At 42.8% G+C, this 20,788-nt stretch overlaps 1 protein-coding gene across 5 annotated transcripts in view; it reads left to right on the forward strand.

Moving 5' to 3' along the window:
- KCNQ4 (potassium voltage-gated channel subfamily Q member 4) overlaps positions 1–20,020 on the forward strand; it is a 332,459-nt gene extending 312,439 nt beyond the window's left edge. For 3 of the 5 annotated variants that reach the window (XM_082246982.1, XM_082246979.1, XM_082246981.1), the window contains 4 exons: positions 405–504; positions 741–872; positions 6,451–6,592; positions 18,429–20,020. In XM_082246982.1, the coding sequence (XP_082103108.1) occupies positions 405–504; positions 741–872; positions 6,451–6,592; positions 18,429–18,647 (593 nt within the window). In that variant the 3' untranslated portion in view covers positions 18,648–20,020. Of the gene's footprint in view, positions 1–401; positions 505–740; positions 873–6,450; positions 6,593–18,428 lie in introns of all 5 variants that reach the window. The other 2 variants (XM_082246978.1, XM_082246980.1) reach the window with 1 other exon arrangement.
- Positions 20,021–20,788: the final 768 nt, after the last annotated feature.

Consider the following 20,788-nt stretch of genomic DNA (forward strand, 5'->3'; position numbering starts at 1 on the left):
ACATTTGCAATTTAAAAGGGGATCTTCACTTGCCTTCCAGCCTTTATATGCCTTGTGTCTAGGGGGCTACAATTTTGTTTTTTTGCCCCAATGCAGGACCAAACTTCAAATCTTCAAAATTCATTGTCATGAACTACGAGGAATATTTTGCATGACTCTACAGCATAGACAAATAGAAGGGATACACAACCAGATTGCAATCTATTGCTGTTTGCAGCAATGTGCAATATGTGTATTTAATGTTGCTTAGTAAGAGGGCACCATAAATTTTTACTGAAATCCCCAAATGACCCATACACCAGTGAAAACTGCATTTTTAGCAATTTGTGTGCTGTTTAAAAGAGGTAGATAGTAACTGGCTGCAATTCCACAATTATGTGAACATTATCTTTTCCTCCCAGCAGAGGGAGCAGGAGATGACAGTAATGATGAGAAGAGGCTCCCCAGTGATCTAACTATGGAGGAAATAATGCCAACTGTGAAAACACTGGTCAGAGCCTTTCGGTGAGCATAATATACTGTTATGAGTACTGCAGAATGAATATAGCTAAACACAACAATATTCCGGACAGCTATTAAATAAAATGAATTACAAAAAAAACAATGCAAACATGAATACCTCTTATTAAAAAGCACATTTAAAGGTATTGTATTGAATTCTATATCTTTAGTCTAAAGGTTTTGGAATAATAAATTATGTAATATTCTGACCCAGGGTATATTATGTCTCATTCCTATAGGATCTTAAAGTTCCTGGTAGCAAAGAGGAAATTCAAGGAGACTCTTCGCCCATACGATGTGAAGGATGTGATTGAGCAGTACTCCGCTGGCCATCTAGATATGCTGGGACGAATAAAAAGCCTCCAGTGTCGGTCAGTAGTACACTACATATTAGAAAGCCTGGATTAAAATACTACTGTAAAAAAAAAATATATATATATATATATATATATATATATATATATATATACATATATACAGTGCCTTGCGAAAGTATTCGGCCCCCTTGAACTTTTCGACCTTTTGCCACATTTTAGGCTTCAAACATAAAGATATAAAACTGTATTTTTTTGTGAAGAGTCAACAACAAGTGGGACACAATCATGAAGTGGAACGAAATTTATTGGATATTTCAAACTTTGTTAACAAATAAAAAACTGAAAAATTGGGCGTGCAAAATTATTCGGCCCCCTTAAGTTAATACTTTGTAGCGCCACCTTTTGCTGCGATTACAGCTGTAAGTCGCTTGGGGTATGTCTCTATCAGTTTTGCACATCGAGAGACTGAAATTTTTGCCCATTCCTCCTTGCAAAACAGCTCGAGCTCAGTGTGGTTGGATGGAGAGCGTTTGTGAACAGCAGTTTTCAGTTCTTTCCACAGATTCTCGATTGGATTCAGGTCTGGACTTTGACTTGGCCATTTTAACACCTGGATATGTTTATTTGTGAACCATTCCATTGTAGATTTTGCTTTATGTTTTGGATCATTGTCTTGTTGGAAGACAAATCTCTGTCCCAGTCTGAGGTCTTTTGCAGACTCCATCAGGTTTTCTTCCAGAATGGTCCTGTATTTGGCTCCGTCCATCTTCCCATCAATTTTAACCATCTTCCCTGTCCCTCCTGAAGAAAAGCAGGCCCAAACAATGATGCTGCCATGTTTGACAGTGGGGATGATGTGTTCAGGGTGATGAGCTGTGTTGCTTTTGCACTCGCTTTTACGCCGAGTGCAAGTGCTCAGCATCATATCCAGAGGTTGTCTTTGGGAAATAGACGTATGAGTGCTGTCAGCATTGCTGCAGAGGTTGAAGGGGTTGGGGGTCAGCCTGTTAGTGCTCAGACTATATGCCACACACTGCATCAAATTGGTCTGCATGGCTGTGGTCCCAAAAGGAAGCCTCTTCTAAAGATGAGGCACAGGAAAGCCTGCAAACAGTTTGCTGAAGACAAGCAGACTAAGGACATGGATTACTGGAACCATGCCCTGTGGTCTGATGAGATCAAGATAAACTTATTTGGTTCAGATGCTGTGAAGCGTGTGTGGCAGCAACCAGGGGAGGAGCACAAAGACAAGTGGTGTGAGTGTCATGGTCTGGGGCTGCATGAGTACTGCCCGCACTGGGCAGGTACAGTTCATTGAGGGAACCATGAATGCCAACATATACTGTGACATACTGAAGTAGAGCATGATCCCCCTCCCTTCGGAGACTGGGCCGCAAGGCAGTATTCCAACATAACGACCCCAAACACACCTCCAAGATGACCACTGCCTTGTTAAAGAAGATGAAGGTAAATGTGATGGATCTTCAAATGGAAGGTGGAAGAGTGCAGGGTCTCTAACATCCACCAGCTCCGTGATGTCGTCATCGAGGAGTGGAAGAGGACTCCAGTGGCAACCTGTAAAGCTCTGGTGAACTCCATGCCCATTAGGGTTAAGGCAGTGCTGGAAATAATGGTGGCCACACAAAATATTGACAGTTTGGGCCCAATTTGGACATTTTGACTTAGGGGTGTACTCACTTTTGCTGCCAGCGGTTTAGATAATAATGGCTGAGTGTTGAGTTATTTTGAGGAGACAGCAAATTTACACTGTTATACAAGCTGTAAACTCACTAGTTTACATTGTAGCAAAGTGTCATTTCTGCAGTGTTGTCACATGCAAAGATATAATAAAATATTTACAAAAATGTGAGGGGTGTACTCACTTTTGTGAGATACTGTATATACAGTTTTAGAGAGTAAAGACAGGAAGTGCAATACATATTAGTGAAGTTACACCTTTTATTGAACTGATTAAAAAATAAAACCATTGCACTCACATTTGGTGGGCAAATTGGCAATATCTTACACTCAACTAACAGCAGTGGAAGCAGGTTCAGAAGGGGGTATGAAAAATTATTCCAGAGTGGTATTCAAACATATTAACATATTAACATATTATGGGAGAAACAGGTGATTCGTGGATGCTCCGTGTTGTATTGTCTCAATCCCTGTGTTATATTGTCCTGATCCCCAGGATACGGGACCCCACTACGATGACACTAGCCGTGGTGGCAATTTGGGCAAAAGAGAGCTGGGGGGACTTGAACATAAAAACAAGAGCGGCACAGTGATGCACTGCACTCTCGGCTAAGCGAATTCCCACCAGCACTCTAAACAGCAAGAAACCAGATGCCTCGTCAAGATTTAGCCTAACACTTCATATCAGGAATATGAAGTGTTAGGGTAACAAACTTTTAAAACAAAAAAACAAGAGCCATAGTTGCCATGATGACAGGTTTCCAGGGCATGTCTCCCCTTTGTCAAGTCCAGACTTGACAAAGAGGAGACAGGCCCCTGAAAAGCATCATCATGACAACCATGGCTCTTGTTTTTTTGTTTAAAAAGTTTGTTACCCTAACACTTCATATTCCTGATATGTGCCTGCTGTACCATGTACTTACATAGTTACATAGTTGGTAAGGTTGAAAAAAGACACCAAGTTAGCCTGTAGTTTTTGCTTGTATACTCTTACCTCCTTGCTGCAGTGCTTGAACCTTGCTTCTTTTCACTTGTGTGGTATGGCTGTGATCTCCTATGGGCATCGTCTATATCCTGTGTGCTTTCATTTCCTGTCCCTTCACCACTTTCTAGCCCGCCTCCTAGTTGGCTTGTCTATATAAGATTTACTCAGTGTAACCCTCATTGCTTGAGCAACTTCACTGTTCTCTGAGCTCCCATCTGTATACCCCTAGGCTATTGTATCTGATTTACTGCGTACCGACCCCGGCTTTGTTTTTCCGCCTGTGTTTGTTTGCTGCCTGCCCTGACCTCGGCTTTTCGCTTGTCTCTTGGATATCCTTTTGTCTGCTGCTTACTCTGCACATGCCAGAGGTCTCCGCATCTTCAGCTGGGCCTACCTAGGGGCCGGGACCTGGTTTCAGCTTGCTGCAAGTCCATCCCTACCATCAGGGGCCCTAGTGAAGAAGCAGGCTGGGGCTTAGACTCCATGCCCTGAGGAATCCTGAACTGGGGATCTACAAGGGCTCACTACCTTAGACCCGCTGACCCCAGTCCATCAAGTTCAACCTGTGCAGTGGGAGCGTGCTTGTGTTTATGTCAATAGTACATTTTAAATCCCTGTACAGTATCTTGTGATCATTACGGTACCCATCTAATAGTTTTTTTAAACTATCAGCATTCCCTGCTGATACCACTGCTTGTGGAAGAGAATTCCACATCCTTACCGCTCTGACAGTAAATAAACCTCTACGCAGTTTAGGGTTAAAACTCAATTTCAGTGAATGGCCTCATGTGTTTTTAATTTCCTTTTCACTGAAAAGTTTGTTCCCTATGCTAGGGTCACCAGCACTGTATTTGTACATCACTATTATATCCCCTCTCAAGAGTCTCCTCCCCAGAGAGATTAAGTTTAATGTTTGTAGTTTTTCCCCATAGCTTAGATCCTCTTGTCCCTTTATTAGCTTTGTTGCCCTTCTCTGGACTCTCTCCAGTTCCAGTACTTGTATAAAAAAGTATCCTGTTTCCTTTGTATTGTTTCCTTTATGTAAAATCTCTGGTGTTCCTGCCAGTCCCCCTTGTGACGGTGGCCGGTATCAGATCCCTGCCCTTCTCACTAACTGATGACCAAGGACCAGGCAATCTCACACCCTGCCGTCACTTGCGTTACAATGCCACTCTCAGCTGCACCCGGCACATAGATTTCCCAGCTTGCGGGACCACAATCTAGATGCCAGCAGGCTGAGAGCGATTGTCACCGGGCTAATGAAGCAATTAACCCTTTCACTGCCACCACCGCTACGTTAGGATGAGCCCAGCGGATGCTCGTAATTTTAGAAATACCAATTATGACTTTAGAATAATCATCTGTAACACGCACTGTCACCACAGACAGGAATGTTCAGAGGATTTATTCTATACAGTAGCACTCTTCAAGAGACAGGTTCATTGTTAGTTTGCATTAAGAGCTTAGGGACAAGATTAACACTTTTCAAAATAAAGTTTTAATAATAAAAAGGTTAAAATTGGTGCAAATAAAATATTTACAGAAAAAAGTGTTTTAAAGAAATAGCGACATAATTCAGCAATTTAGAAGAATAAGATATAGGATTGAGAAGTAAGAATACTTGCATTCAATGTCCTGAGTATTATCAGAGTTTCAGAAGTTGAGCCAGTGTGATCGGTTCTCCAACTTGATAGATGTTCCTTTGTTGATGTTACCATGAGAACTCCCTAACCCCATCTCTCGCTCTCTCTTTTTCTCTGAGACCGCAGGGGGTGTTAACAGAGGTCCCTGACCAATAAACACAGTGGCCATGGGCGGCCCTAAAGTTTACGACAATACCAAGGAACCTCCCGTATAGACAGATTTATAACATAATTCATATCTCGAAGTATGTAATGGTTACATTCTTAAAACTGCTAGTTTATCATTCAGCATGTGATTTGGCTTCAAAAGATACTAAACATGAATATATTATCACACAGGGAATATCTTATTGCTATCTTCTATTCTATATGTGATAGGGTGATCATGCATGGTCTCAATTCGATCAGTATTTTATTTTGCATTTAACTATACACCTTCTAGAGACATATCTTGTTTGTGTTTAAAGTTATAAATTTGTGTGTAAATGTGTTCAATTAACAGAGCTCTTAAATGGCTCTGTTTTACGACCCATTAGCCCTTATTCTCCTTTGCTCGGGTTATGGCTTTACATCTGTTCAGATAATGGCTTGATTGAAGTCGAAACTCCCTGCATTCCAGGAATTAATTACCTCAAGGAGGGGGCTGTGTGAGTGAGTGTCTTTGTAAACTGTCATGGCTGCTTTGACAAAATGGTTGCTGTGACAAAATGGTTGATTGCGACAGCTTTTAGGATATCCCGTGCAGGATATCATTACACCCCTGCTTTCCAATTAAAAACTGATCACACTAAGCAGGAGAGCACAGCGTGGTCAGGTCTCTTGATGTGCTGGGAACTCAGCCTGCTCTTCTCCAATGGTCAGACTTGTCCTGACATGTCCCTGCTGCACAGCCATTCACTAGGAAGCTCAGTGTGCTACTGCTACCCCCCCCCCCAGCTCTTATACAGCTAAAAACAAAGGGAATGGGATCACTTCTTATAAAAAAAGGAAAAACTTTGTTCTGTGTGAGGCGCTGCCTATTCGTCCACTAAATGTGAGTGCAATAGTTTTATTTTTTATTCAGTTCAATAAAAGGTGTAACTGTACTATGTATTGTGCCTCTTGTCTGTTTTTACTGTTTTTTAGTATTTCTCTTTCCCAAGAGTTTTGGAAGCTGCAACAGCCATAATATTGGTGCACCAATTGTACAGACCACTCACCCAGATTGGATTCTTTGTGGGACCCAGTTATTGTAGGTTTATTTTTGCAGCACATTGCTGCATGAGTTCTGTTTATAATCAGTTTTATTGTTGACTCACTGTTACAGAGTAGACCAAATTATCGGCCGAGGTCCTGTTCCTATGGAGAAGAAGCCACGGGAAAAAGGAGAGAAAACCCCTATTGGACATGAAGTAGAGGCAGCTGATGAACTTAGTATGATGGGAAGAGTGGTGAAGGTTGAGAAGCAGGTAAGCAACACATTGTGTATATAGACCTGGGTCAAAATGGAAAGAGATCATCAGAGGGTCCCAAGATGTTGGAAGATTTTTAGCAATTAGGAATCATTTCCCCTCTTCAGTAAAAGTCTTCATTGCATATATCAAAAGTAAAACCTGGTTGAGTCAAGGTGATGTGGTCACAATTCAATGTAAAGATGGCCATGCACATAATTTATTTAAAAATTTCATTACATATTCTGCTTTCTATATACATTGTGTTGTCAGAGAAGGGTTAATCATGATAAAGTCCATTCAGGAAAAAGTCTGAAAACTGGTTTCAAGATAAGTCAGAAACATTATGCCTTGAAGAAGCCTTTAAGTAGCACTTCAGAATAAATAGTACCAGTAGTAGTAATTTCTGACATGATTAGATATTGAAGCACAATTGTGAACCCTCTAACATTCCTCCTTAAAAATAAGAAATCAATAATCTTATGCTGAAACTGTAAGGATGTAGCTATATTTGGACCTGAGGCTAGCAACAAGTTTTAACCCATCAGGGGCATACGTCTGCCTGATGGTGCTCTTGGACTTTTTTTTTACGCCCGCTAGGAATACACAGGTAGGAATAGGTTGTCATGCTGTAGATATGAAAGCCAATGTGGTTCATGATGTCGAAGTTTGCTCTTGTTGACATTTTATAATTTACGTTGTGATCACTTCTGTAATTGTCAATCACCAAATCCCACAATTCGTTTCTATATTTAAGGTTTGCTGTAATGTTTTCCCAAATTCAGCCTTCTAGAGTACTCATAACAGGGTAATCTCCAGGAGAATCTCTTGATTAGAATGTCACACTATCGTGAAACCTTTAAAGTAGTTATAAATAGGGTTGAGCGAACACCTAGATGTCCGTGTTCGACGGGTTCGGCCGAACTTTAAAAAAAAGTCCGGGTCCGTGTCCCGGACTTTTACCGAACTTTTCCCGGACACCGAACCCCATTGAAGTCAATGGGGACCCGAACTTTAAGGCACTAAAATGGCTCTAAAACACCAAAGGAAAGGGCTAGAGTGCTGCAAATGGCAGCAAAACGTAATTAAGAGCATGGCAAGTGCTCTGCAAACAAATGTGGATAGGGAAATAACTTAAAACAACAAAAAAAAAACAGAAAAATAAAACAATGTTCTTCTTCATCTCTGAAGGACGAGGCCCATATGGAGTAGGAGGGAGGTTGAGGTGGTGGTGGATGTGGCGGTGACATAGGCGTGCGCACAGGGTGTGCTGGGTGTGCCTGGGCACACCCTAATCACCTAGGGCACATAGCATTGCCAGTGAGGAGATGGGAAAGATCTCCCTTGGACCTGCTCTGCTCTATTTCTCCTTGCCTACAGGTACATGGCCCCGATACATTACTCTCCCTGCTGGCAAACACATGCATGTGTATTTCAACTTTGGGGTGCACACCTTAATGCAATAGGCTGCGCACACCTATGGGCGGTGTAGGTGGAAGCGGCGGTGGAGGAGGACCAGGGCCGGATTAAGAGCATCATGGGCTTGGTGCTGAGGATTTTGAAGGGCCTTAAGGGCCGTGCCTTGCCATGCACCCAGAGGAGGAAGGGTGCAGCCATGCATGCCTAATTCAACATGGGATGCTGTCTCTGAAGCCCATAAACACATCCATGCATCGCCAACTGTCCCTCCTTGTCCGGCCTTCACGCTGTGTGGGGAGGTTCTGAGGGTGCTGCCTGGGGAAGCGAGCATAGAAGCCAGACTTCTGTGTTTACAAGTGACAGAAGAGCGGTAACAGTGAATATGGCCAACCCGGGGCCTATATAAAAGGTAGGGGCCTGGAGCTGCAGCTCCAATAGCCCCTACATTAATCTGGCCCTGAGGAGGAGGACGAGGTAGCCAACACTGCTTCTTTTCAAAAATTTTAAATGAGGGTACACCCCAAAAGAGTGAGAAAGAGCAAAAATGGAACAATGGGTGGGTAAGGTCGGTATCCATTGCTATTCTGCATAAGGTACGGAAAAGTCCCGTGGGATCCATGCCTGGTTCATTTTAATGAACGTGAGCTTGTCCACATTGTCTCTGGACAGGCGGCTGCGCTTGTCTGTTATAACGCCCCCAGCCGTGCTAAATACCCGTTCAGATAATACACTGGCTGCAGGGCACGCCAGCACCTCCAAGGCGTAAAGGGCAAGCTCAAGCCATGTGCCCAATTTGGAGACCCAGAAGTTGAAGGGGGCAGACCCGTCATTCACTACATGTAGGCGTGTGCACACATACTGCTCCACCATGTTGGTAAAATGCTGCCTCCTGCTAAGACGTTCCATCTGAGCTGCTGGTGCTGCTGTTTGTTGTGGCGTGCTGACAAAGCTTTTCCACATTTCGGCCATGCTAACCCTGCCTTCTGAGGTGCTGGCGGTGCCCTGGTTGCGTTGGCGACCTCCTCCTCCTCCTCCTCTGCCTTGTGCTTCCACTGTGGCCCCGCTGTCAGATGGGAATGCCAGCAGCATGGCGTCTACCAGCGTGCGCTTGTACTCGCGCATCTTGCGATCGCGCTCCAGTGAGTGAATTAAGGACGGTACGTTGTCCTTGTAACGGGGATCCAGCAGCGTGGCCACCCAGTAATCAGCACAAGTTAGAATGTGGGCAACTCGGCGGTCGTTGTGGAGACACTGCAGCATGTAATCGCTCATGTGTGCCAGGCTGCCCAGAGGCAACGAAAGGCTGTCCTCTGTGGGAGGTGTATCGTCCGTGTCCTCTGTATCCCCCCAGCCACGCACCAGTGATGGCCATGAGCTGGCCTGGGTGCCACCCTGCTGTGAACATGGTTCCATCTCCTCCTCCAGCTCCTCCTCCTCCTCATCCTCCTCATCCTCCAGAACTGTGCCCCTGCTGGACAATTGCGTCCCTGGCGTTTGCGTGTGCAGGAACCCACCCTCGGAGCCCCTTGCGAATGACTGCCCTGAAAGCCTTGGAAATGTTACCTCTTCATCCTCCTCCTCCTCCTCATCCTGTGCCACATCCTCTTCCATCATCGCCCGAATTGTTTTTTCAAGGAGGCATAGAAGTGGGATAGTTAAGCTGAGAACGGCGTCATTGCCACTGGCCATGTTGGTGGAGTACTCAAAACAGCGCAACAAGGCACACAGGTCTCGCATGGAGGCCCAGTTAAATTAAATAGCGGAATAGAAAATATGATCCAAAAAAAGTGTATGTATATCACACGTACACAACCACACTGGGCCCCAATTACTATTGTTTGTACCCCTAAAAGGCTAGATGAGGAGTAGGGGGAGTATGGAACAGGCAGCACCCTCAAACCTTCAGAAGTATGAGATGAACCCCAACAACTTGGAAAGGTGGATCTCTCTCACACGTACCGACACAGACTATCCCGCAATTCAATTGATCCTCAAAGGTTTTTATTGAATAGCGGAATAGGAAATATGATCAAAAAAAGTGTATGTATCTCGCACGTACACAACCACACTAGGCCCCAATTACTATTGTTTGTACCCCTAAAAGGCTAGATGAGGAGTAGGGGGGGTATGGAACAGGCAGCACCCTCAAACCTTCAGAAGTATGAGATGAACCCCAACAACTTGGAAAGGTGGATCTCTCTCACACGTACCGACACAGACTATCCCCCAATTTAACTGATCCCCAAAGGTTTTTGATTAAATAGCGGAATAGAAAATATGATCCAAAAAAAGTGTATGTATATCACACGTACACAACCACACTAGGCCCCAATTACTATTGTTTGTACCCCTAAAAGGCTAGATGAGGAGTAGGGGGGGTATGGAACAGGCAGCACCCTCAAACCTTCAGAAGTATGAGATGAACCCCAACAACTTGGAAAGGTGGATCTCTCTCACACGTACCGACACAGACTATCCCGCAATTCAATTGATCCTCAAAGGTTTTTATTGAATAGCGGAATAGGAAATATGATCAAAAAAAGTGTATGTATCTCGCACGTACACAACCACACTAGGCCCCAATTACTATTGTTTGTACCCCTAAAAGGCTAGATGAGGAGTAGGGGGGGTATGGAACAGGCAGCACCCTCAAACCTTCAGAAGTATGAGATGAACCCCAACAACTTGGAAAGGTGGATCTCTCTCACACGTACCGACACAGACTATCCCCCAATTTAACTGATCCCCAAAGGTTTTTGATTAAATAGCGGAATAGAAAATATGATCCAAAAAAAGTGTATGTATATCACACGTACACAACCACACTGGGCCCCAATTACTATTGTTTGTACCCCTAAAAGGCTAGATGAGGAGTAGGGGGAGTATGGAACAGGCAGCACCCTCAAACCTTCAGAAGTATGAGATGAACCCCAACAACTTGGAAAGGTGGATCTCTCTCACACGTACCGACACAGACTATCCCGCAATTCAATTGATCCTCAAAGGTTTTTATTGAATAGCGGAATAGGAAATATGATCAAAAAAAGTGTATGTATCTCGCACGTACACAACCACACTAGGCCCCAATTACTATTGTTTGTACCCCTAAAAGGCTAGATGAGGAGTAGGGGGGGTATGGAACAGGCAGCACCCTCAAACCTTCAGAAGTATGAGATGAACCCCAACAACTTGGAAAGGTGGATCTCTCTCACACGTACCGACACAGACTATCCCCCAATTTAACTGATCCCCAAAGGTTTTTGATTAAATAGCGGAATAGAAAATATGATCCCAAAAAAGTGTATGTATATCACACGTACACAACCACACTGGGCCCCAATTACTATTGTTTGTACCCCTAAAAGGCTAGATGAGGAGTAGGGGGAGTATGGAACAGGCAGCACCCTCAAACCTTCAGAAGTATGAGATGAACCCCAACAACTTGGAAAGGTGGATCTCTCTCACACGTACCAACACAGACTATCCCCCAATTTAACTGATCCCCAAAGGTTTTTGATTAAATAGCGGAATAGAAAATATGATCCAAAAAAAGTGTATGTATATCACACGTACACAACCACACTAGGCCCCAATTACTATTGTTTGTACCCCTAAAAGGCTAGATGAGGAGTAGGGGGAGTATGGAACAGGCAGCACCCTCAAACCTTCAGAAGTATGAGATGAACCCCAACAACTTGGAAAGGTGGATCTCTCTCACACGTACCGACACAGACTATCCCGCAATTCAATTGATCCTCAAAGGTTTTTATTGAATAGCGGAATAGGAAATATGATCAAAAAAAGTGTATGTATCTCGCACGTACACAACCACACTAGGCCCCAATTACTATTGTTTGTACCCCTAAAAGGCTAGATGAGGAGTAGGGGGGGTATGGAACAGGCAGCACCCTCAAACCTTCAGAAGTATGAGATGAACCCCAACAACTTGGAAAGGTGGATCTCTCTCACACGTACCGACACAGACTATCCCCCAATTTAACTGATCCCCAAAGGTTTTTGATTAAATAGCGGAATAGAAAATATGATCCCAAAAAAGTGTATGTATATCACACGTACACAACCACACTGGGCCCCAATTACTATTGTTTGTACCCCTAAAAGGCTAGATGAGGAGTAGGGGGAGTATGGAACAGGCAGCACCCTCAAACCTTCAGAAGTATGAGATGAACCCCAACAACTTGGAAAGGTGGATCTCTCTCACACGTACCAACACAGACTATCCCCCAATTTAACTGATCCCCAAAGGTTTTTGATTAAATAGCGGAATAGAAAATATGATCCCAAAAAAGTGTATGTATATCACACGTACACAACCACACTAGGCCCCAATTACTATTGTTTGTACCCCTAAAAGGCTAGGAGTAGGGGGAGTATGGAACAGGCAGCACCCTCAAACCTTCAGAAGTATGAGATGAACCCCAACAACTTGGAAAGGTGGATCTCTCTCACACGTACCAACACAGACTATCCCCCAATTTAACTGATCCCCAAAGGTTTTTGATTAAATAGCGGAATAGAAAATATGATCCCAAAAAAGTGTATGTATATCACACGTACACAACCACACTAGGCCCCAATTACTATTGTTTGTACCCCTAAAAGGCTAGGAGTAGGGGGAGTATGGAACAGGCAGCACCCTCAAACCTTCAGAAGTATGAGATGAACCCCAACAACTTGGAAAGGTGGATCTCTCTCACACGTACCAACACAGACTATCCCCCAATTTAACTGATCCCCAAAGGTTTTTGATTAAATAGCGGAATAGAAAATATGATCCCAAAAAAGTGTATGTATATCACACGTACACAACCACACTAGGCCCCAATTACTATTGTTTGTACCCCTAAAAGGCTAGGAGTAGGGGGAGTATGGAACAGGCAGCACCCTCAAACCTTCAGAAGTATGAGATGAACCCCAACAACTTGGAAAGGTGGATCTCTCTCACACGTACCAACACAGACTATCCCCCAATTTAACTGATCCCCAAAGGTTTTTGATTAAATAGCGGAATAGAAAATATGATCCCAAAAAAGTGTATGTATATCACACGTACACAACCACACTAGGCCCCAATTACTATTGTTTGTACCCCTAAAAGGCTAGGAGTAGGGGGAGTATGGAACAGGCAGCACCCTCAAACATTCAGAAGTATGAGATGAACCCCAACAACTTGGAAAGGTGGATCTCTCTCACACGTACCAACACAGACTATCCCCCAATTTAACTGATCCCCAAAGGTTTTTGATTAAATAGCGGAATAGAAAATATGATCCCAAAAAAGTGTATGTATATCACACGTACACAACCACACTAGGCCCCAATTACTATTGTTTGTACCCCTAAAAGGCTAGGAGTAGGGGGAGTATGGAACAGGCAGCACCCTCAAACCTTCAGAAGTATGAGATGAACCCCAACAACTTGGAAAGGTGGATCTCTCTCACACGTACCAACACAGACTATCCCCCAATTTAACTGATCCCCAAAGGTTTTTGATTAAATAGCGGAATAGAAAATATGATCCCAAAAAAGTGTATGTATATCACACGTACACAACCACACTAGGCCCCAATTACTATTGTTTGTACCCCTAAAAGGCTAGGAGTAGGGGGGAGTATGGAACAGGCAGCACCCTCAAACCTTCAGAAGTATGAGATGAACCCCAACAACTTGGAAAGGTGGATCTCTCTCACACGTACCAACACAGACTATCCCCCAATTTAACTGATCCCCAAAGGTTTTTGATTAAATAGCGGAATAGAAAATATGATCCCAAAAAAGTGTATGTATATCACACGTACACAACCACACTAGGCCCCAATTACTATTGTTTGTACCCCTAAAAGGCTAGGAGTAGGGGGAGTATGGAACAGGCAGCACCCTCAAACCTTCAGAAGTATGAGATGAACCCCAACAACTTGGAAAGGTGGATCTCTCTCACACGTACCAACACAGACTATCCCCCAATTTAACTGATCCCCAAAGGTTTTTGATTAAATAGCGGAATAGAAAATATGATCCCAAAAAAGTGTATGTATATCACACGTACACAACCACACTAGGCCCCAATTACTATTGTTTGTACCCCTAAAAGGCTAGGAGTAGGGGGAGTATGGAACAGGCAGCACCCTCAAACCTTCAGAAGTATGAGATGAACCCCAACAACTTGGAAAGGTGGATCTCTCTCACACGTACCAACACAGACTATCCCCCAATTTAACTGATCCCCAAAGGTTTTTGATTAAATAGCGGAATAGAAAATATGATCCCAAAAAAGTGTATGTATATCACACGTACACAACCACACTAGGCCCCAATTACTATTGTTTGTACCCCTAAAAGGCTAGATGAGGAGTAGGGGGAGTATGGAACAGGCAGCACCCTCAAACCTTCAGAAGTATGAGATTGTGTTCACTGTACCCCACAAAGATTGAGTTCACTGCACCCCACAATGATTGTGTTCACTGCACCCCACAAAGATTGTGTTCACTGCACCTCACAAAGATTGTGTTCACTGTACCCCCCAAAGATTGTGTTCACTGCACCCCACAAAGATTCTGTTCACTGTACCCCACAAAGATTGTGTTCACTGCACCCCAAAAAGATTGTGTTCACTGCACCCCAAAAAGGATGTTGTTCACTGCACCCCAAAAAGGATGTTGTTCACTCCACCCCAAAAAGATTGTGTTCACTGCACCCCACAAAGATTGTGTTCACTGCACCCCAAAAAGATTGTGTTCACTGCACCCCAAAAATGATTTTGTTCACTGCACCCCAAAAAGGATTTTGTTCACTGCACCCCAAAAAGGATGTTGTTCACTCCACCCCAAAAAGATTGTGTTCACTGCACCCCACAAAGGATTTTGTTCACTGCACCCCACAAAGATTGTGTTCACTGCACACCAAAAAGGATTGTGTTCACTGCACCCCAAAAAGATTTTGTTCACTGCACCCCAAAAAGATTGTGTTCACTGCAGCCCAAAAAGATTGTGTTCACTGCAGCCCAAAAAGATTGTGTTCACTGCAGCCCAAAAAGATTGTGTTCACTGCAGCCCAAAAAGATTGTGTTCACTGCAGCCCAAAAAGATTGTGTTCACTGCAGCTCACACACAGAAAAATGGATGTGGATCACTGACACCTGCCTATCTCCAATCCCACACCACACAGCAATATCGATTGTAGTTTGTAGAACACAGTTTCCCTAAAATTCAGCAGACTCTGTCCCTAACAGGATTGAGAAGAGATCGTAGATCAGGATTGAGTGCAGATTCACCCCACCCCCCACACAGCAATATCGATTGTAGTTTGTAGAAGACACTGACCCTATAATTCAGCAGACTCTATCCCTAAAATGCCTACAACTCGCCCTGCCTAAACACTCCGACCTGTCCCTCAATTCTATCCGGACACAAATGGTTTTTTCCTGCCTATCTTTCCCTAATCAGCAGCCAGCACGTTGATGTGTGCTCTGTCCCTGAATCTAAGCAGCATAATGACGCCGCTGCGGCTGCCTCGAACTTATAAAGACTTGGTCACATGCTTCAGACGGCCAATCACAGCTACTGAGACATTTGCAGGCATGGCTGGGATGGCTTAAGGCACACCAGTTAAACGATTGTTGATTGGCTGTTGAAAGCCCGCCATGAAAAGAGCGCCAAAGCATGCAAAACCCGGAAATAAAACGACCGAACACGGATTTTTACCCGAACATACAGTAAAGTGTCCGTGTCCGTGTTCGGGTACAAAAAATCCAATTATTCGGTACGAACACGAATAATACAGTCCGTGTTCGCTCAACACTAGTTATAAACTCTCAACATTTTTTAGCTTGCCACACTGAGCACAATAAAGTAAACATTCCCCACTAAACTGAAAAATTCTTACCCCAGCACTTGCAGTTTACAACTTTCAATGCTGCTGGATCCGGCTGTCTTAGTGCTGGTTCCCTGGATTTCTGGTCTTACCAGGAAAGAGATAACAGTGGGCAGTGCAGTCTTGAGCCAGTCTATTTGCTTGTGAAGGCAGGGTAGGGAAGGAGCAAGGAGGTGCTTTACCATCCTAGACTACAGAGCTGTGTGTTTATGATGGTAAACACACAATGTGGGGAGGCACTCTAGTCCCTGTATGCAAGGCTGGCTCCATAGAATGCTGCAAGAGAAAGGAACCATCCAGAAGCTGAAATCTTGGGGCAGCTGTCATGGCACCAGCTTAAACTGGAACATAGACAAGGATTAAAAGATAAACAAGCCCCATACTCAGTAATGATTAAATCAGCTGCTGAAAGTGCTTGAAAAAAACAGAGGGATTATAATCACTTTAATTCACATATTTACACCTAAAGAGATCTGTTCTGACAGCTGCCACTGCCTGATCTCATGCTTTCCCCTGGGGACTCCGATTGGGCCTTCAACTGTACACCCTTCCTCCTAGCCATCTAAATAAACATTTTCTGCCACTAAATCAGCGCCCCCACTTGTCAAAGTCAGGGGACATCTGTCAACCTTCTGGCCCAAGAAAGCTCAGATGTTTAGGTCCAGAGTGTCAGTTTGCCTCCCCCACACTTCATGCCTTTTTACTGGGGTAATTACCCTAGACACAAATGAGACAGTTTTAGGGGTTTTATTTGGAGCTGTTCACAGTTTAAGGCTAGTGGAGGCACTTGACCCATTCTTGATCTGAGTTTCATTGAGTTCATAGATTCTGCACAGAATCAGCCAGGTTGGTCATTGTCTCCCTTCTTCCAAGGCCTTCTGAGGTGTCAGGGATGTTTACTTAGGTCTTCACCAAAGTGCCTGCCCTCGTCATAGCTCTTCTCTGTTCTCAGAGGATACATGTTGTGGGATATCTTGAAAATCCACTGTTAAAGGACCAGTTCTCCCTAACCCTATCAGCCAATATCCAGAGGACAGTACAGGCTCTGCAGAGGTTAATTTGAATCATCAACCATCAGAAATTGTCCCTAGAACATTGGATATATCCCTTTCCAATATCTTCTGTTCCTCTGCCCTTGTGCTCCAGTCCCAGGGGCGCCCTTGATTAAAGATAACAAAAGTGCAGCGCTAAAACAGTCCCAAAAGAGTCAGCAAATCTTCCTTTATGCTTGAATATATAAGCTTTCATGATAAATATGATACCACTGTGATCCACCACCATGTGCCACATAGATACGCTTACCAAAGCAAATTAACTCTTTGAGTTAAATAAAAAAGTCAAAATGCGCTTGTATTTCTCAATGGTCAACGTGTAGAATACTGTACACTTCCTCCTCCACTCCAGAGATTATGATAGCCATAACCTCAGGTTTGTATCTCTCTGGAATACCATTCACCTCCACCTCAAATCGCGTTACACTCTCATAGGAGTTAGATTATTTGGACGTAACATGAGAAGAAATCTGGAAAAGTCTCATAGTGTAAAACTGCAATAACACTGTATTTTAAAATATACTAGACACTCAAAATATAAAATCACATAGGCGTTTAACATATACAACCGGTCCTGGGAGTCAGTCACTTTCTAGCATAAAAGTGCGTAATGACGTCACGAGCATTGGCTCTGCCCTATGTGTTTCGTCACATCTGACATCATCTGAGGCATAAAAGCTCAATGAGCACCACCAATCAGCACCATTTATATATATATATATGTCAACAGGGGGAAACCAAAATCTGCAATCTTACGTGCCTTACTAAGAAGTTGCTTAAAGCCAGGTCTCAATGTCAGGTCTAGCTCACAGCGGCCAGAGGAAGGTCCAGATCACACATTTAAAAGAAATCAAATTGGATGACTGATAAGTACTCAATAAATCCATCTATTTATTGATATGCTTATGATCCCTCCATTGTTTGCTTCAAAAATTAGGCTTGCTGGAAGTGGGAGGGATTATATATGAGAAGTTCGTGCAGCTTTATTTTGCTGTTTTCCAGTCACCTGGAGGTAGCTGCATATAACCCATATTTAGGACCAATATCGTGTGTCCTGTAGAGTTCTCCAAGTTTTACTAGTAAGGTTACAAGTGCCATGTACATGCCACCGCCAACATTAAAAATCCAACAGCTATCCAATCGAATTTCAAAACGATTCTATGGATGTATGGCTATACATGGACCACATCAGCATGTGTGTGCTGTTCTAATAAAACATCTACTCTAATTTTCTCACACAGACTTTGTCAAATATGTTACAGAATAGTCCATGTACAGCCTACGTTGTGTCAGGTGACCCAATCTGCATGGACAAGTTGTGTGCTCAGAGCTTCAAACCTATTGGATTAGATATTCAAAACTGAGCTTTACATGGTTAATTTTAGCTCCTTATTTTTAGGAAAAAGCAAGTAAAATAGATATGTTATTGTTACATTTATAAGCTGTTACTATGAATATCAACTGTCATCTAATAGGTTCATTTTCTTTTCAAGGTCCAGTCTATCGAAGAGAAGCTCGACATTCTTCTTGGCTTTTATTCACAGTGTCTGAAGAAAGGCCCAGTGAGTTCCTTCACACTGAGTTCCATGCAAATGCCCTTAATAGACCAGGACATGACATCTGACTACCATAGTCCAGTAGATCAAGGAGATATATCTGTGTCTGCACAGACACTTAATATTTCCCGCTCAGACAGCAATAATATGGAATGAGTCCCCTGAATTAAAGGAGAAATGATGTTCCCTGACTTGAGATGCTCTATAAGAAGAGGTATTCCACTACAGTTACAGGAACAGAGACCACATTTGGTCACTTTGATCATGTACACTTGCTGGATTGACTCTTGTATTCTCCATATTTTAAAAAGAAATGACCCTAAATCATTCTTATGCAATTTCAGTGGGGACCTCTGGAAATGGGATTCCTTTACTAATGTCACAGAGAGGTGAAAAGGACTTGACAAGCCATATTTTCTCTCTGAGACAGGTTGCCATTGAGAGGAGACTCATCCTTAGTCTCGGCTGTGAAGCGATTGAGATGTCAATCAGGTTACAATAATGAGCTGCACTGTGGCTACAATTAGCATTGTCCTTTCTTGCTTCCTTGTCTTGCTAAAATGGCGAGTACCATTTTGTATAACACTCAGCCTCTAGAAAGTGCCTCAAAGATTTTATTATGCAGATGCTGCTCCTGTTGATTTTTCATCTCCTGAGTGTGGGGCAGCAGGTGGATTGGTGCACATGAAACTTGAGCTTATTACTTAATGCTCTTTTTGCTGAGGTCATTTTTTTTTGCTCAGTTTTTTCAACAATCGAATTAAGCATGGATTTTGGTTGTTCACACTTCATCTCCAGAGGAAGAAGAGGGACAATTTCTTTATGTGCATCTGCTGGAGTGGACAATGTGTGGGCAACTAAGAACTTACCTGATGGCTTAAAGTATTTGAGTGAATGTCTACAAACTGATGTCTTTATAGAAATGTGTATGTATGATGATCTCTGTGTGTATGAATGTTGATGGTGGTTATATCTGAATGATAGTTATTGGTACAAAAATACAAATCAATGCTCTTTGTGTAAAGATAAAGCTCCAATAATATAATTTTTCCTTGGCTTTTTGGGATAAGGTTGGTTCCAATCAGACTTGCACTCACTGTGCCCTGCTTATCCAGTTAGGCTCTCAAGTTCTGTTCCACGTTTTGCAGCTGGTCTCAGGCCATCCAAAGAGATTTGGAACTGATAGCAATAAATACATGCAATTAATGAAAAGAAACACAAACTCATAATAGAAAACTATGTACAGTATGTCTATAGCCTGACCCTAGATTTCCATGGGGAAAATTTGCTCTTTCATCTTTGCCATGTTGTTTAGTACTGTGGTTAGTAGAGGGCAATAAATATTATAAAATAAAGGATTTGTGGAAAGCCATAAATTTTCTCTCCTCTCAGCCAGACTCGTGCAACCTATCCCGATAGGTATAAGTGATAGACTTTACAAAGTCTACTGCTGATCTTATTCCACCCATGAGCTAAGCTCCAAATACAACATGTGGTAGATCTGTATTACTGTCAGTGCTTTTTCCAGCAATGGGCAATTATCTTTATTTTTTTCCTGTTCAATGCACTAATTGCAAGACCTGTCGAGGAAAGAGTTAGTGGTAGGCATCGGCTCTATGTGCAGTCAAAGGGCAGTTGCTATATATTGTTCTTATGCATTTGGGTACCTTATGAGATAGAGGACATCACTGTTGACATTATTGAACAAACACTGGAGAATTCTAGTTCTATTAAGCAATTTAGTTGTTAATATTAATTTCACTTGCAGTGCAGCTGTCTAAAAAAATGGCTACCTAGTTAGTAAACTCAGTATTAACCATTATAAATATTATTAAACAAAGGGACTTCAAAGACTTTAGAACTGAAAATCAGTAAATGCATTTACTGCATTCTCGCCACCTTTTCTTTTAAACTACTGGCCTTTCTGTACATACAGTAACGTCAAACACTGGAATTTATACTTTTTCTTTTTTAATTTTGTATGGATTGATTAAAATTGTTCCATACAAAGCTACACTATATGTACACATTAAACTATCTTTACACAAACATTCATTTCTGGTTGTACCTGCATGGTAGAATGCAGAGATTGTAAGTGCGATTGATACTTGTATGCAGTTTTAGCTACAGATTATTGTTTATGGTGGGATGCAGAATGTAGTATGTCATTTTTATGTTTATGGGGAAGCTCCCTGTTCAATCAATAATATTATTTGCACAGCTTTCTCTATAGGAGAAGCATTATTTAAATATATGCAAAGCATTGTGTTTCGTTGCATTGCTCTGTCTTTCGTCCT

Source organism: Pelophylax lessonae (assembly GCF_965119305.1).
Source record: "Pelophylax lessonae genome assembly, chromosome: 2".
NCBI lineage: Eukaryota > Metazoa > Chordata > Amphibia > Anura > Ranidae > Pelophylax > Pelophylax lessonae.